This window comes from Sapajus apella, unplaced genomic scaffold (assembly GCF_009761245.1).
Source record: "Sapajus apella isolate SASKATOON/1434 unplaced genomic scaffold, GSC_monkey_1.0 scaffold162, whole genome shotgun sequence".
NCBI classification, from domain to species: Eukaryota; Metazoa; Chordata; class Mammalia; order Primates; family Cebidae; genus Sapajus; species Sapajus apella.
In genome coordinates this window covers 2,146,110-2,159,834 of record NW_022437102.1, presented here as the reverse complement: position 1 = coordinate 2,159,834, position 13,725 = coordinate 2,146,110, and the positions used below count along the sequence as shown (strand labels likewise).

General features: G+C 42.5%; 1 protein-coding gene across 2 annotated transcripts in view; it reads right to left on the bottom strand.

Annotated features, from left to right (window-relative positions):
• Positions 1 to 315: 315 nt before the first annotated feature.
• BPIFC (BPI fold containing family C) overlaps positions 316 to 13,725 on the bottom strand; it is a 46,168-nt gene continuing 32,758 nt past the window's right edge. The window contains exons 12-15 of one of the 2 annotated variants that reach the window (XM_032266912.1): positions 8,408 to 8,450; positions 3,712 to 3,775; positions 2,524 to 2,600; positions 316 to 1,025 (exon numbers count right to left, since the gene is read on the bottom strand). In XM_032266912.1, coding sequence (XP_032122803.1) covers positions 912 to 1,025; positions 2,524 to 2,600; positions 3,712 to 3,775; positions 8,408 to 8,450 — 298 coding nt within the window. In that variant the 3' untranslated portion in view covers positions 316 to 911. The remainder of the gene's footprint in view (positions 1,026 to 2,523; positions 2,601 to 3,711; positions 3,776 to 8,407; positions 8,451 to 13,725) is intronic. The other variant, XM_032266913.1, reaches the window with a different exon arrangement.

Here is a 13,725-nt window from a genome sequence, read left to right as displayed (position 1 = left end):
CTGGAGGGGTAATTGGCACATGGCAAGCACTCCATACACAACACTCCTCCTTCTATTCCCCTACTAGACTGTAAGTGCTGCAAAAATAGTTTGTGGTTGCCATTCATTTCTTACATTATCTGCTCTGGTTCTGCTTTTCTTCTCTTCTGCCCCGATTTCTCCCTATTGATTACGTGCTATGACACATTATCAATTATGGATTGTTTGAGTTGAGTACTCTGCACTGCCATTTCATTGAATCTGTTGAGGGTGAAAAATCCTAAAACTTGAAGTGACGCAACTTCTAGAGTTTCCTGTGGTTACCCTGTTTCCTTCTGGAAAGATTTCAGAGGTAAAGAATTCTCTTTGAAAAATCAAGCCTTGACATCTGTACAACCTTGGTTTCTTTGCTTTTCTATGTCATATTTTATTTTTAAAAACTTCAGGGCAGGCTATTTCTCAAATTAGAAAAAGCAAGATTGAAATTGATAGAAAACAATTTTAATTAAACACAGAAAACAGTAACAGTGAATATAAAATGTGAAATCCAATATGCAGACAGGGGAAAACCCACAGAGGGCCTAAGGGATCTCCACTGAGAATGACCAATACAAACACAGGCTTATAGCTTCTTACCCACCTGGTCAGAAGTACATGCCTGGCTCTTGTCCCAGACAAACAAACAAACAAACATAAAGAAAGGCACACACAGCATACTTACACTCACATTCAGACACCTCTATTTGGCCCTTTAACACAGTCTGCCTTAATCTAGGTTCCTGAAGGCTTGAGAAAGAAAACTTTCTGCCTAAGCAATTCACAAGGGCTTTACAATTCTAGTATGTAGTGTCTTCCCTTCTGGGTTTACAGTAGCTGTGGGATTAAGGACCATTTGCTGCCTGGGGTGAATCGTAAACCAGCAATCAAGGGGCTCACTTCCCCCTCCACCATCCATTTATCAGGTTCAGACCTTCCCAACCATGGAAACTTGGATGCTGCTTTGAAGATGTTTCATACTTCAGGTCGGTGGAAATCAAAAGGAAACCCTGAAAAGAATGTGACAATGAAGATAATGTCAAACCTTGGGCATGTAAGAGTTTGTCTGAGGGGTGAGGAAGAGGTGGTTTCTTTTTCTATCATTTTATTTTTTATTTTTTGAGACCAAGTCTCACTCTGTCGCCCAGACTGGAGTGTGGTGGTGCAATCTTGGCTCACTGCGACCTCCCCCTCTTGGGTTTGAGTGATTCTTGTGCCTCAGCTTCCTGAGCAGTTGGAACCACAGGTGTGCACCACCTGGCTAATTTTTCTATTTTTAGTAGAGATGGGGTTTCACCATGTTGGGCAGGCTGGTCTCAAGTTCCTGACCCCAAGTGATCCACCCACCTCAGCCTCCCAAAGTGCTGGGATTACAAGTAGAGCCACCATGTCCGTCTAAGAGATGGTTTCTTTACCAGGTCCTACAGAGTCAGGCCCTCCTCTACCGTTGCCCTGCTTTGTTAACACCCCAGACAAAGGAAAGGCCATTTTGGAGTACTGTCACCTGATGTGACTTAGCTATTTAGAAGCAGTAGAGAGAAGCAGGGAGGTGAGAGGGCATGCACAGTAGCATAGGGCAGCAGCCCCCAGCCTTTTTGGCACCAGTGACAGGTTTCATGAAAGACAGTTTTTCCACTGGGATTGGGATTGGGGGTTAGTTTCGGGATGAAACTGTTCCACCTCAGATCATCAGGCATTAGTTAGATTCTCATAAGGTGCTTGCAGCCTACATCCCTCGCACATGAAGTTCACAATAGGGTTTGTGCTCCTATGAGAATCTAATGCTGCTGCTGATCTGACAGGAGGCAGAGCTCAGGCGGCAACGCTCACTCCTCAGCCACCCACCTCCAGCTGTGCAGCTGGATTCCTAACAGGTCACAGACCCGGACAGGTCCTGGGCCTGGGTATTGGGGATCCTTGGATTGTACAGGATTGGAGAATTTCTTTAGAAACATATTTCCACCTCCCTAAACAAACAACAATGCCAATAAGAAAGAAAAAAAGGTATTCTGAAGTTAATTCATAAGATTAGCCAGACCAGAAAACAGTTCGATCCCTGAACTCAGAAGTGTGTCTTTGGTTCAGGAAAAAGTCATCTGACTGGGAGAATCGGAAGCGCCAGTCCTGTCCCAGCCACGCTCTGTCCAGCTGCCTGAGCTGCTTCTCTCTGAGCCCTACTTTCCTCATCCGTAAAATGGGACTAATAATCCCAGCCTTACAGGTTGTCTTATGGAATAAGTAAAATAAAGCATGCCAAAGGGCATCTTCTTAAACTGTGGATTTGGCTGCTAAGTGAAATTGATCTTGGTCTGATTTTTAAACTCAATTATAAATGCTTTCTGTTAATTGTTATTTAAGAGTTAAACATGTTTATAAAATTCCTTGGTCTGGGAAAAAGCAAAGCAGGGCAAAAATAAACAACAACAACAAAAACAAGCAAAACAGGAGGAGGCTTAGTCTGCTATGAAAAGAAATGGGTCAGTTAAGAGGTGAGATTTGCATTCTTACCTCAAAAACTTCAATATCTGAATTGACGAATGAAATTTTGTGTGGATTGGGCAGAGGAAATCCTTGCTGCAATTTTGCTGAAATATAGAACAAGATGTAAAATAATTGGGGACAAGCACAGAGGTTTTATAAAGCTTTTTAGAAAGAGACTGACTGATAGCTTTTTTTTTTTTTTTTTTTTTTTTTTTTTAAAACAGAGTTTTTCTCTTGTTGCCCAGGCTGGAGTGCAATAGCATGAACTTGGCTCACTGCAATCTCTGCCTCCTAGGTTCAAGCAATTCTCGTACGTCTGCCTCCTGAGTAGCTGGAATTACAGGTGCCCACCACCATCCCTGGCTAATTTTTTTTGTATTTTTAGTAGAGATGGGGTTTTGCCATGTTGGCCAGGCTGGTCTCGAACTCCTGACCTCAAGTGATCTGCCTGCCTCAGCCTCCCAAAGTGCTAGGATTAAAGGCGTGAGCCACCGCACCCAGCCCAGACAGCTTTTTAATAGTTGATCTTTTCATTGTCTCTGGTTCCACATTTGCATTCTCTCTGATAATGTCCTTAGAATTTTCCTGGAAGAATTGCTCATTAATCCATGATTAATAAAAATGCACCTACAATTATGTTCATTTGGACAGCAGAGAAATGCTGTCCATTTTTAAACTGCCCAATGTATATTGTGAAAATACCTAATTAGTGAGTCTTGAGAACATCTGGTGTCTAATATAAAAAATATTTTCACTGCACCAGACTAAAGATGCTACAGTTTGTGAACAACTGCTGTGCAAGGAGAAGGGCCAGGATTGTCATTCATGAAAACTGTGTCTATCCAGTTAGGGGTCCTTGCATAAGAACGACATAAATATCCTGTAGGGAGAATGATCTCATTTCCCATTGACTGGAAGGAGATTCTTTACTGCCTAAGGAGCGTGGTTTCAATCTCCTTAACTCAACCAGAGTTAGCCAATTTTGCTGAGTTTGCAAATAGAATTGCTAACTGGGCTTGGACCTAGAATAACTAATTGTGCAACCATGTCATTGATGGTACAAACTTTGCAAATTCTGACGCTGGCCTGGATTCATTACAACATGATAGATGTACAAGCTGCAGGCTGGAAAGTCCCAAACAATCCCCAGTGCAGCCGATGCAGATGTTAGATGTTAGCCGATGTTAGTCACGTTGTTTCCCAGTAATCCCTTACCATTGGCCAGCGGGAGGACTCCAAAGTGAAGAATAGAGGACAAAATATTTTCAAACCTCAAGACCTAAAATAAAAGAGGAAATAGAATCAGTTGCCAAATCGGGCTTTTTTTTGCTCTGTTACCCAAGCTGGAGTGTGGTAGAGGCTCTCTCTAGCCTTGAACTCCTGGGCTCAAGCGATCCTCCTGCCTCAGCCTCTCAAGTAGCTGGGACTACAGGTGTGCACCACTACAACTGGCTAAGTTTAATTAAAAAAATTTAGAGGCAGAGTCTCACTATGTTGCTCCAGTCTCAAAGTCCTGGGCTTAAGCGAACCTCCCATCTTGACCTTCCAAAGTGCTAGGATTGCAGGTGAGAGCCACCACGCCTGACCAATCATGGGTGTTTCTAAAGTACTATGCGTGGTTTGGATGTGCACTTTCCCAGAACTTATCAGGATAGAAAGCAATAACTAGGATCTTCTCAGAGGGATATACTAGGTTTGTAGAAAATCATATTACAGGGTTTTCTAACTTTTTCCCTCTTGAGGATGGACACTTCTGCTTCCCCCTGCACTGGATTTTGGTGATAGCAAATTCAGAGGGACCACATGGTGGCAGCAAACGTGGCAGCTCAGATGTCTACCAAGGCAATCAAGAACAACTATTAATTTCCCAATTAGCAATCTTCCTTTTACTTACTGGGAATCTCACAGGAGTTCTCTTGTATTACTTCATGCCCAAAGCTAATGTCATCCCCGGAACACCCAATTTTTCTTTTTTTAAAAAAATTTATTTTATTTTATTTATTTATTTGAGATGGAGGCTCATTGTGTCACCCAGGCTGGAGTGCAGTGGCACCGTCTCAGCTCACTACAACCTCCGTCTCCTGGGCTCAAGCAATTCTCATGCTTCAGCCTCCTGAGTAGATGAGACTGCAGGAACACACCACCATGCCTGGCTAATTTTTGGATTTTTAGTGAGACAAGATTTCACCATGTTGGCCAGGCTGTCTCAAACTCCTGACTGCTGATCTGCCTACCTTGGCCTCCCAAAGTGCTGGGATTATATGTGTTAGCCACCATGCCTGACCCCAATTTATCTTTAATAAACTATGATAGTCGTATAACCTAAGCAAAGTGTTTGATCTTGCGAAGATTCAGGTATTAAATGGACTACAATGAACATCAATTCATCAATGAACATTTTTTGAGCATCATGTATACTTAGCAATAATAAGAACATCTTTGCAGCTTAAGGGTGGCTTTAAAGTCAGACTTCCTGGGTTTACCTCTTGTTTTACCACTCATTAACTATATGATGTTGGGAAAGTTACTCAACCTCTCTGTGTCTTAATTTCTTCAACCATAAAATAAAGACAATACTACTAATCTCATAGGGTTGTTGTCAGGATTAAATAAGTTAACATTATGTGAAATGCTTGGTATATACCATTGTCATTTTTTCTAAAATGCCACAGTTAGCACACTGTGCTGTTGATACTAAGCAGTTAAGCTGGATCTTCCAGGAAGACCTGGGCTCATTTTGTCTCCTCTCTGGACTCAGGAAGTACTATTTGTGAGGCAGTCAGCTATGCATTCCCATGGATGACAGTCTGTCATCTGTGAAATAGCTATGCTCTGGGGTTGCTAACCAACAGTGCACTAGTCAATCATATTTTAGACCTCAAAGTCTGGCATGAAAGGTATGACTTATTTTCAAGCTTATTAACATTGTTACTCCTGGCTCCCAATCTTCTCAACCTAAAGATCAGGATGCTCTCCTAAAATTAAACAAGCAAACATCTTAATTTTTTTTTTTTTTTTTTTTTGAGATAGGTCATAGCTCACTGCAGCCTCAAAATCCCAGGTCCAAGGAAACCTCTCACCTCAGCCTCCTGAATAGTTGGGGCTATAGGAGTGTGCCACCAAGCCTGGCTAATTTGTTTTGTTTTATTAGAGATGAGGACTTTTTGTGTTGCCCAGGTTGGTCTTGGACTCCTGGCTTCAAGTGATCCTCCCACTTGAATAGTGCCCATTAACTAGGCACTAATCTACCGAGACATATGTACATCTCATTTGGCTTCTTGGTTAAATTCTCTTTTTGGCTTTTTTCTCCAGATCTATTCCTCTCTTATGACTGTTTCTGTTGAACATGGCTGAAAGGGACCAATGTAGAGCTCAGGCTGTGGCTTCAGAGGGTGGAAGTCCCAAATCTTGGCAGCTTCCATGTGTTGTTGAGCCTGTGGGTGCACAGAACTCACAAACTGGAGTTTGGGAACCTCCGCCTAGATTTCAGAAGATGTATGGAAATGCCTGGATGCCCAGGCCAAAGTTTGCTGCAGGGGGCAGAGCCCTCATGGAGAACCTCTGCTAGGGCAGTGCAGAAGGAAATGTCAGGTCAGAGCCACCACACAGAGTCCCTACTGGGGCACTGCCTAGTGGAGCTGTGAGAAGAGGGCCACCATCCTCCAGACCCCAGAATGGCAGTCCACTGACAGCTTGTGCTGGGCGACTGGAAAAGCTACAGATACTCAATGCCAGCCTGTGAAACCAGCCAGGAGGGAGGCTGTACCCTGCAAAGCCACAGAGGCAGAGCTGCTCAAGACCATGGGAACCCACCTCTTGGATCAGCATGATCTGGACGTGAGACCTAGAGTCAAAGGAGATTATTTTGCAGCTTTAAAATTTGACTGCCCCACTGGATTTTACACTTGCATGGGCCCTGTAACCCCTTTGTTTTGGTCAATTTCTCTCATTCGGAACAGCTGTATTTGTCCAATACCTGTACCCCTATTGTATACAGAAAGTAACTAGCTTGTTTTTGATTTTACAGGCTTATAGGCAGAAGGGACTTGCCTTGTCTCAGATGAAACTTTGGACTGTGGACTTTTGAGTTAATGCTGAAATGAGTTAAGACTTTGGGGTACCGTTGGGAAGGCATGATTGGTTTTGAAATGTGAGGACATGAGATTTGGAGGGGCCAGGGGAGGAATGGTATGGTTTGGCTGTGTCCCCACCCAAATCTTAACCTGAATTGTATTTCCCAGAATTCCCACATATTGTGGGAGAGACCCAGAGGGATGTAATTGAGTCATGGGGGCTGGTCTTTCCTGTGCTATACTTATGATAGTGAATAAGCCTCACAAGATCTGATGGGTTTATCAGGGGTTTCTGCTTTTGCTTTTTCCTCATTTTTTCTTGCCGCTGCCATGTAAGAAGTACCTTTCACCTCCCGCCATGATTCTGAGGCCTCCCCAGCCATGTGGAACTGTAAGTCTAATTGAATTTCTTTTTATTCCAGGTTTAGGGAATGTCTTTATCACCAGCATGAAAATGGACTAATATGGTGGGAATTCACTTTTGTAGTTTGGCCTCAGAGTTTATGTATGAAACTATTATGCTACACTGCCTCTTGACATAAAAATGGCAATAACTGAAACAATTATTGTGAATATGAAAACATAGAAGTGACAATAACTAGTTATTGTAAATATGAAAACAGTGGCCACTGTTTATTTAATGCCTACTATGCAGTCAATGTGCTAAGTGCATTTCTTGTATAATCTCAGCTAATCCTTTCAACACCCCAAGGTTGTAATTTCCAGCTCCTTACCTACTTGCCCCGCCTATTCTGATTTCCCTTTCTCTACAGCATTCTTTTTTAGTACACACAATTATATATTTGTTTGTTGTCTGCTATTCTCAGCCTGTCACACACACATAAGCACAATCACACACTCTCTGGAACAGGGTTTCCCAAGAGTGGCACTCTGCCATTTTGGGATGGATAATTCTTTGTTGTTGAGAGCACTGTGAGATGTTTAGAAGCATCCCTGGCCTCTACCCACCAAGCGTCATTAGCATCTTTCCTGCCATCCCAGGCTGTGTCAACCAAAAATGTCTTCAGACATTGCCAAATGTTCCTAAGTGAGAATCACTAGTTGAGAACCACTGCTTTAGAAAGTACCCTGAGGGTAGAGATTTTATCCATTTTGTCCAGAACAGTTCCAGGCTCAATAAGTATTTGTAGGCAAATGAATACTGTTAATTCTAATAATGAACATTATGTAGTGCTGCCCATGAACTAGGCACTATTCTATCAGGGCATTCTGACACCAAAATCCACTTAACTTCTCTGTGATAGTGGCATCCATGAATGTATGAGGTACTGATTTAGCTGATCTTCCTGAAGCTTGAGGGAAGGGGGATTTCAAGTCGAATGTTGGGGTGTCCTCTTCCAATCAGGAAGTCACCAGGCTGGGAACCCCCCTAAAAAGGTATCCATACAGGCAACCTTGACCTAATTTTAGGAGATGGGCAGAAAATGTTGAAAAAGTAAACCTATTCATGGCCTAACAATTTACATATTCCTTTGGGATTCTTGTCTATAAATTAACTCTAGAGGATTATTTTATTGAGAAAGCAGGCATTCCCTGAGAATGCCTGTTTTTCTAGCATTATACAATGTCCCAACAGTTTTCTGAGTTTTTTAAAAAAGTATTTCTGTATAAATAAAAGTAAACCATAGAGTTCCTCTCTTGAATGGTTAATGGGCTCAACTGTTCAGTAGCTACATACAGAATTTCAAAGTTAGGTCCTACAGTTATGGAGAAATCAAGGACTCAGAGGCACAGAAAACAATCAACTCGCTATTATATGTTGTAGGAGAATCCTCATTCTTCCAGTGGCAGGTAACCCCAAGAGCTCGGATTCCTACCTCAATATTGCTGCGATTGGACTCTGGCAAAGTGAGGCGGAATCTAAAAGAAAACAAGACAAGTTTAAAGGAGGGTAAATTTAAAAACAACAGCCTTAGTAGAAAGAAACCAAAAAGAAAGACGTTATTTTTAGTTTAAAAGTCACTATTTAAAAAAACACACAAGGCCGGGCATGGTGGCTCACACCTATAATCTCAGCACTTTGGGAGGCCAAGGTGGGCAGATCACTTGAGGTCAGGAGTTTGAGACACGCCTGGCCAACATGGTGAAACCCCAACTCTACTAAAAAAATGCAAAAATTAGCCGAGAGCTGTGGCATGTGCCTGTAAGTCCCAGCTACTTAGAAGGCTGAAGCAGGAGAATTGCTTAAAACTGGAAGGCAGGGACTGCAGTGAGCCAATATCACGCCACTGTACTCCAGCCTGGCTATCAGAGTAAGTCCCTGTCAAAAAAAAAAAAAAATAGATAAAAATAAAACACACACACACACACACAAATACAATTGGGAAGACATTGAATTCTATTACATCTTCTATTCCTATATCTTGCTGCTTAAGAAGCAGAGCAGGAATAGATTAGGGCTTGGAATGGTAGCCAGGGTGGGTTATCCAAGTATGTTTGCTCTAAGGGACTTAATGTTGACAACTTGGAATGTAGAACAATCTTAAGAAACAATTTTCGGTCTTCTAGCTCTGAACTCAGCCTTGTAACTTCCCTGAGCCCTTATAATCCCAGTCTACTTGACACTAAATCCTATGCTCAGTCTAGGCCACACCCCTCAGAATGCCACATTACTACTCACATCATTTTTCAAGCTGTTCAATTGTAGCACATAAGGGGAAGATTAGCTAAGAAATCTATCTGATGTGAAAGGTACAGTATAATTGTTAGTAAGACGCCTGGATTTGAACCCCATTTCTGCCTCTTATTAACTCTATAGATTTACTTAACCTCTCTGGATCTTAATTTTCTCAACTATGACCTATGAATAAGAATATGTGAAACGACTGTAGTTGACATAATATATTGTATAGTTTCAAATAGCTAGAGGGAAGATGGAACACCCTGGACACAAATAAATGACAATGTTTGAGATCATAGACACGCTAATTGCCTTGATCTGATCACTATACATTGATACATATTGAAACATCACTATGTACTCCATGAATATGTAAAATTATGGTATGTCCATTAAACAATAAAAATAAAAAAGAACAACACCTGCCTCACAGGGCTGTCACGAAAATTGAATGAAATGATGCACATAAAATGCTTAGAACTGTACTTCGTATATCCTTATCACTTGAAATATGAGCCATTTTTATTAGGAAGACAGATGCTAACAGAACAGTACATAATGTCCTTGATATTCTTTTTCAAATATCAACAGACCACTTGCTGTAGGTCCAAGTAGAGGGGAGTCCTCCTCCCTGACCCCTCTCCCAGCCTGGTAAGACTGAGTTACAGTGTGTCCCATTGCTTGATATTTTATGGGTGTATTCATAAAAACCAAACGCCAACATTGTCTGTTTTCCCATTTTGCCGAGGGTTGATTCCTAAGTAATCCTCCCAATATACACACTTGATTTTTCTATGCAATAATAATAGTACTATGAAGAAATAGTAATGAATAAGGAAGGTGCCTTGATTTTGCAGATGGAGAACTGAGGCTGAAAGAGGAGAAATATTAATGGCAGATTTCTTACTGGGACTCAGATCTCCTGAGGCCCATCCCGAAGCTCTCTTTTTCGCATCTTGCTTTTCCTCTTAGCTTTCTATGGCTCACTTCTGCCCAGGTCTAGAGCCTCACTTCTGCATCAGTCTTCTAACGCATCTCCCCGTTTCCAGTCTTGACCCTCTCCAATCCATCTTCTATACCGTCCCCAGTGTGAGCTATGTTACAGGCATGTCTGATGAAGACACTCTCCTGATCAAAATTCTTTAATGACTAGCGATAATGTAAGTGCCTTGAGGGTAGAGATTCTATCTGTTTTGTCTAGAACAGTTCCAGGATCAATAAGTATTTGTAAGTAAATGAATACTGTTAATACTAATAATTAACATTATGCAGTGCTGCAATAAAGTCCAAGTCACTTAAATGGCACATGAGCCTTCCTGTACCCTGGCTCCCACTTTCTTCTCTGCTCTCAACTCTTCGTTCTCTACCTTGAATTTTAACCTCAGTAACTCTGAACGACTCAGTGCTATGCTGTTTTATTCATCAGGTGCTATATAGACCTGAGGTCTAAAAAATGTATTGACTTCAAAACATATACCAAAAAATCTTGAATAATTAAAATTAGTACATGCCTACAAAAAGTAACATTATGGCCATAAGTCACTGCAACTCAACCCCATCATAGTTAAATATCATTTATATTTAATGTGAACTGTATTTGAATAAATGCAATGTATCTTGGGCTGGAGTCTCCATGCATTAGAAGGACTAAGGCCAAAGAAGATCTTAACAACTGTGAGTATTTCTGTGCACATTCCATGATATTTCTGGCCACTGTGCCTTTGCACACGATGTTCTCTCTTCATAGACTTCCCCTTTCCCTGTCTCTTTGACCAGATAACTTTTTTTTTTCTTGACAGTGTCTTGCTCTGTCAACCAGGGTGGAGTGCAGTGGTACAATCTCAGCTCACTGCAGCCTCTGCCTCCTGGGCTCAGGCAATCCTCCTGCCTCAGCGTCCCAAGGAGCTGTGACTATAGGTGTGTGCCACCATGTGTGTTTGTATTTTTTGTAGAGGTGGGGTTTTGCCATGTTGCCCAGGCTGGTCTTGAACTCCTGGACTCAAATGACCCTCCCACCTCATCCTCCCAAAGTGCTGGGATTACAGGCATGAGCCACCGCACCTGGCCCTGGGTTAACTCTTTGTAATCTCTTAAGATTTAACTCAGGGTTGCCTCCTCTAAGAATCTTTCTGTTACTGCATTTAAAAAGTGGGTGTTCAGAGTAGAGGTAAGATCGCTCATACTCAGCCAGTGTCATGTTTGTGCAAATTAGGCTTTGAGATTGTTTCAGAGTGACGGCTGAGAATCAGAAAGAGAGACAGCTATGTCTGGTAAAGAACAGAAGGAATATCAGTATCATGAAGGCTCAAACTGATTGTCTCCATGGAAAATGAGCATCAGAATCTGTGGAGCCTCTTTGAAGGCAGTTCTGATGAAATATGAAGGGATTCCTCCCTCTGGTTACACCGCCTCTTACAATGGGCAAACCTATTCCAGTTTAGAAATTCAGCCTACACCTGAGAGTTTTCCTTTCATTCCAAGTCCAAGCCATGCCTGGCCACCCCGAGACCGCCTGCTATGGGTGAGCTTGTCTGGGATTTTCTATGAACCCGGTTATCCTTTCCTCCTATGGACATACTAATTCTGTCTCTTTCCTAGTTCTCTAGGCATACTTACCAGTTTTGAGTACTGATGAATGCTTTTCACTAAATGCAGAGAAACGGGAAGAGCAAAGAGTAAACTCTCCCAGCACCCTGGGAGGCTGAGGCGGGCAGATCATGTGAGCCTGGGACTTCAAGACCAGCATGAGAAACATGGCAAAACCCCAGCTAAATTAAAAACAAAAAAAGTTAGCCGGGCAAAGTGTGGCATGCCTGTAGTCTCAGTTCCTCAGGAGGCTGAGGTAGGAAGATTGTTTGAGCCCGGAAGGCTGAGGTTGCAGTGAGCTGAGATCACACCACTGCATTTCAGCCTGGATGACAGAGTGAGACTGTCTCAAAAAAAAAAAAAAAAAAAAAAAAAAAAAGGCAAGCTCTCCTTGCTCCCAGGTGCTGAAAAGCAAGTAAGCTCAACTCAGGCCACCAGGTGGCATCCGATTCCAGTCCCTTGACCTTTTATCCTCTGCCAGGTCCCTAACTGTTACTTAAAGTCCTGCTACTGGGAACTGATTCTTCCTGCAGAACCATGGAGTCACTGGGGAGGAAGGGAGCTCACGTAGCCCTACTTTGCAGACATATAAAAGTGTATCCGCCCGGCACGGTGGCTCACGCCTGTAAGCCCAGTATTCTGGGAGGCTGAGTTGGGCAGATGGCTTCAGCTCAGGAGTTCAAGACCAGCTTGGGCAAAATGGTGAAACCCTAACTCTACAAAAATATAAATAAAAAATTAGCCCAGTGTGGTGGCATTCACCTGTAGTCCCACCTACTTGCAGGGCTGAGGCAGGGGAATTGTTTGAGCCCAGGAGGTTGGGGCTGTAGTGATCCATATTTGTACCACTGCACTCTAGGCTGGGTGACAAAGTGAGACCCTCTCTCAACAAACAAACAAACAAGCAAACAAAAGTGTAGTCTATTTTTACTGTACCCCACAAATATGTACAATTATTATGTGTCTATTAAAACACAAAACTTAAAAAAGTTTTATAGAAGAATTATTGCCCGGATTGAAACTGGAGCTGAAGTGCAAACTCTTAAGCATGGCAAAGGCCCTTCTGGGTGAAGATAGCAAATATGACCTAATGATAACCAGGTGTCAAGGTTAAGCGTCAAGATTGAGTGCCACAGCACTCAGTATTATTCCTCCAACTCTGTGTCCACGGCAGACGTTGAAAATCAATCCCACCACTCGGCACCCTTTGAAATTTTGTTTATGTCTTTGCCCCCTGACTCTGAACTCCTTGAGAGTAGAGATCCAGTCTTAATTATCTTTGTATTCCCAGGATTGAGTACAGAGCTTGGTACATTTAGGCATTTAATGTTCACTTGTTCATTGATTGAGTCATCCAGCAGTTGTCTATTGAACACTTAATATGTGTCAGTATTGGGACAAGTGCTAGAGATAGCAGCACTGTGAGCAAAGCTAAACACAGCCACTGTTCTCATGTAGCTTACAGCCTAGTGGGGTGGCAGTCATTAATCAAATCATCCCACTAATTAAGGTTTAATTACAATTGAGATAAATGCTCTGAAGGAAAGAAACAATTTCATGGAGTCCAAAGACAAAGGAGCTTGACCTCACTTGGTAGGTGTAGGAAGGTTTCCAAGGGAGGGCTACTTGAGCTGAAATATGAAGGATGAGTAAGATTCAAAAGGCAAAATGGGGGAGTGGGGAGGGTTCCAGGCAGGGGTTGCAAAGTCCCATGGAGGGAACTGAGAGCTGGGAGAGCACAGCAGGGGCATGCGAGAGGCAGACAGGATTGGCCAGGCTCAGTTCCTCTGGCTGTGTTACAAGTTTCATCTTTATCCTCAGAGCAAGAAATCCATGAAGGTTTTTAAAGAAAGGAGATGGCATCTGTGTTTTGTAAAGATCACTCTGGCTGCAGCCTGCAGAAAAGATTGGCGGGCCAAGAGGCTACCC